Source organism: Trachymyrmex cornetzi, unplaced genomic scaffold, assembly GCF_001594075.2.
Source record: "Trachymyrmex cornetzi isolate Tcor2-1 unplaced genomic scaffold, Tcor1.1 scaffold1318, whole genome shotgun sequence".
Lineage (NCBI taxonomy): Eukaryota > Metazoa > Arthropoda > Insecta > Hymenoptera > Formicidae > Trachymyrmex > Trachymyrmex cornetzi.
The window spans coordinates 57871-62537 of NW_017295893.1; the positions used below are offsets into that span (position 1 = coordinate 57871).

General features: G+C 32.6%; 1 protein-coding gene across 1 annotated transcript in view; it reads right to left on the bottom strand.

The window, feature by feature from the left end:
• Positions 1 to 4667, bottom strand: part of LOC108770755 (fatty acid synthase-like) — a 44175-nt gene that overhangs the window by 37822 nt on the left and 1686 nt on the right. The window contains 7 exon segments of the mRNA XM_018522459.1: positions 505 to 1010; positions 1128 to 1445; positions 2106 to 2266; positions 2353 to 2560; positions 2649 to 2942; positions 3189 to 3607; positions 3887 to 4118. Coding sequence (XP_018377961.1) covers positions 505 to 1010; positions 1128 to 1445; positions 2106 to 2266; positions 2353 to 2560; positions 2649 to 2942; positions 3189 to 3607; positions 3887 to 4118 — 2138 coding nt within the window.

Genomic DNA, 4667 nt, shown 5'->3' on the forward strand with positions numbered 1-4667 from the left:
TGTATATTAATTTATGTGCTAAATCATTCCATCGTTCGTGTATGTCATAGTTGAACACGTATGGCGATTTGTAAGACATATCCATGACGATTATTGGGCAAACCGTTACGGCGGTATGGCGATAACTCGTACATTTACGCCTTCTAATTTTTACAAAGGATTTTTTCAACAACGGCAGCACGTATAAGAATTTTAGAGTGACGTTTTTATTCTTGATAAAAAATTTGTTTAAAATAACCTAAAAGAACAGTCACTCACTTATTAATCCGAAAAATATAAATTTGCAAAGTCAAGCGTTTTAATTAACTTGTCGATTACTGGGCCAACTATCTTAATATAAATAAATATTATTTATATTACATGATCAATAATTGCATCTAATAGCATGTTTATAATTAATAATACGTATTCCATATACTTATCCATATACATATTATATATCTATATATATACATTTTTTTCTTATATAGATATTATCTAAGTTATGATTACTATGATATTTACCTGATTGATGGAGAAATCATAGGAGTTCCTCGACTAACTGGAAATTCAACTGATGGGTATAAATTGGCAACTTGTGGCTGTAAACCGCAATTATAAAGGTTTCCAATTCCTTGTAGAATTATATTAATATTTTTTTCGGTTAATTTTTTTCGTGTTAATACTAAGTTTGTCACATTTCGAGGTAAAGAGCTTGTCAAAACGTAATGTAGACCATCGTCTGGTGTGATTTCGATGATCACAGCGTTACTTGGAATTAGTTCCGTCGTTTGTGAAAAGAGGACTGTGTTTAATATACTTCTAGTATGATAGTCTGCCGATGATAACTTTGATGTTGAAGTAAACCATTTGGTGCGAGGTATAGAAGTGCTGATCCACTTTGAACTCCGTTTTTTTGGGCATGGTATTATTTTATTTAAACTAAGTAAAAGCTGACTTTCCGCGGATGCAACGAAAGAACTGTGAAAAGGTATGTTGCAGTTGATCTCTTTCACATAGATATTGTTGCCCTGATTATAAAAAAATGCAATTGTAGCAGATTATGGCATGAAATTAACTTTTCAATGCTTTAAAAACTTAAGTGTTTTTTTAATCCACTAATTTATATGAGCTATTTTTAATTATACCTGTAATTTTTTCATAAATTCTTTTATGGATTCTTTTGGTCCACATACGACGTTGCTATTCTTGCTATTGTAGCACACTATTTCAATGTCCGCTGGACATATATTTCTAACATACTCATGATTGATATTGACAACTGCCATCGAGCTATGAATTATTTTTTCTTCGGTACATGCCAAACTGATAAAGTATGCTGATAAAATAGTTTGTTCAATAGTGAGACATTTATCTGCGTATGCACAACCAAGTTCACCGGCAGAATGACTAATTATGTAATCGGGAGTAATTCCTAAGGATGTTAGGAAATCTACTAAGCCAATCTATAAATAAATATATATATGTAAATAGGTGGACACTTTATATATGTATAATTATGGACGAAATAATAAAATGTGATGAAAAACTTATTCTCCATAAAATGTGATTCAGTTCTTATGGAGAATAACAACATTAGGGTGAGGAAAAAGGACATCTAAATAACTTCTAAACGGTTCGAGATAGAGAATTGGAGTTTATAGGGATGCAATGTTATAATAAGATCTATCATTTAATACAAAAAACGCCCATTTTAACACCCCCCGGGGGAGGAGGGGCGCGGAGGAGAAGGGGGGCGGAAAAATCTTAAATTGTACGTGAGATCGAGTAAGGGCTCGTTTGAAAGAGCCTTTCAAGAACAATGCGTAATGTCCCAGGTCTCTGCGATTTTTTTTCGCAATTTAAGATCTTTGCAATTTAAGATTTTTCCGCCCCTCCCTTCCCCCCGCTCCCCGGGGGTGTTAAAATGAGCGTTTTTGGTATTAAATGATAGGTTTTATGGTGCCATTTACATCCCTATAAACTTCAATCCTCTATCTCGAACCGTTCAGAAGTTATTTAGGTGTCCCGGTACTTTTTCCTCTTCCTATATAAGAAGCGTATGTGTTTTACTTACAAATATAATATTATTGATACTTATATATATAAAATAATAAATTCTTTACCTGAATAGCGACGATTCCGAGAAAAATGTTCAACCTGTTTTCGCATATGCTTTCTTCTATTTTTGTCATAATGTCTATGACACTTATACCATACGGCTTTAAAATATCATCGCATTTTTTTATCGCTTTAGCAAAGACATGGAACTTTAATAAGTTTCGACCTAATAAGATTTTAGTTTTTAAATTATATCATTTTGTTATTTAAGTATGTAATTTATTAATAAAATATGAAATATTGAGTATGTACCCATTCCTGGCCATTGCGAACCTAAGGCTGAAAATATAAAGCATACAGGTCTTTTGACGCCCTCACAATTTCGAATTTCCTTTATGGGATCTTGTTGTAAGGTATTCTGCAATATAGTGTACCCTCTCCATGGATGACCGTTTATATTATCTGCATGGATATCGTGTAATAAGCGAACATATTCTACATCTATTGGATGGTTAGCAATCTGTAATAATAAATATTTTTTAATTGGAATACAGTATCTGTAATTGTTCAAAGTAGTATCGAAATATTTTTGAAAAATCTACACTAACGTCATTTAAAAACAATTTCACTGATTCTTCAGTGCGTCCAGATAATATGACAAGCCTAGGTAAGTCATCGTTTGGTGCTCCATTATTTATTTTTAGTTTATTATTCCACTTTAATAACGTGTGAGCAATAGATCCTCCAAAACCGAAAGAATTAATACCTATATAACCGTTTTTAAGTGGCAATGGTTTTTGTACTACACAAACACTGTTATTTATCAAAGCATCTATATCTTTCCTTGGCGTTGTATAATTGATATTTGGTGGAACAGAACCAGTTTCGAATGCTATTATTACCTAATAGTTACAATAACAGTTCTGAAGTATGAATTTGAATGAATTTGTAAAATGTCGATTAATCGTACATTATGTACATGAGCAGTTTGATAAGTCAGTGACTTTTTGAAAGAAGATTACGAAAAATAAATCAAATTTTGAAAAAAAAAGCAGTAATATATATAAGAATTACTAATTTATCAAACTATATCAAACAAAAATAAATTTTACAATAATAGACAAAACCGAAAACACCATTTATTTTACCTTAGCAATCTGATTAAAACCACTCGCAGGTTCAGAATGCCCGAGATTAGATTTCACGGAGCCGATCATTAATGGAGTTTCTCTATTTTTACACAAAACATTATAGATAGCATTAATTTCTGGAGGATCGCCAGCTACGGTAGCGGTACCATGTGCTTCGACATAATCCAAATAAGATGTTGGTATTTTGCACTCCTCATAAAATTCCTTTAGTAAGGTATATTGCATTCGAGATGAAGGATATGTTATTCCTTCTTCTTTGTAACCATCGCTGTTTAATTTTGCATGGGGACATATGGCATAAATCCTCTTAGCATTTTTCGCTTTTTGAAGGTATACTACTGCAATTGTTTCGCTACGTGAATAACCGTTAGCATCGATATCAAATGGTCTGCAATAACCGTTTGGTGATAAAACACCTAAGAAGTATAGTAAGCATATTTGAACGTGCGTATAATGGATTATGTTTAAATCAAAATAATCATTTTCATATGTTCTAATACGGTATTTTTCAGTTTTTAAATATATTGTTAGAAACGTTTTTATTGAAATTATACATTGTAGTTTTTGTAAATGATTTTTTGAATTTATTATTTGTAAATGAGGAATGGTTTGTGTGATTCTCTAAATGTCATGCCTATTGTATTACAAGGCTACCAAATTTTAATAAAAATACAATGTATAAATATTTATAATACCAAGTCGAACGAAGTGCAGATTCATTATGGAATAAAGACATAAATGTGCTGTTCCAATTATTGCGTCTTCGCATTTGCCTGACATGATACATTCATAACCAACAGCTAGAGCATGAAGGCTAGAACTGCATGCTGTATCGATAGTATAAGATGGTCCTTTCAGATCGAAGCAATGCGAAATCATATTTGCCGTTGCAGATTTATGGTATCCAAAAACATTGTGACCGCTTATCTAATCACAAAATATTTGCTGTTACAATTTCCGTATATAAATAATAGATTCAGTAGATTCAATCATTTCTTTGGTAAATACTTATTTTAGATGACACCTTATCGATTTCGATGTCCTTTAGATATCAATGTTGTAAGGGAGAATGTCCTGAGTGATTCTCTACAAGAATTAAGTGGGGGACAGCATTGATTTAGGAGATATAGTAAATTAAAGTTCTGTAATATATATGCAGAGAATAATATTGGCATAAGAAGTATATTATGAAAATTAAATTTGTATATGCCGTACTAATCTCTTAAAGAATGCAAACAATCATCCTTCTCACCCTGCTTAGGGATGCACGGCTTCTATGAAACGACTTTCACCCCACTCCCCTCCCCCCCACACAAATACAATTATTAATCAAAGTATCTATATCTTTCCTTGGCGTTGTATAATTAACATCTGGAGACACTGGTAGTGTCTCGGTACTAAGATGCGCGAAGCGATACTGCCGTGCCTCCTTTACGCGAACCGACGAGTTGCGGCAGATCGAGATTATCGGATCTC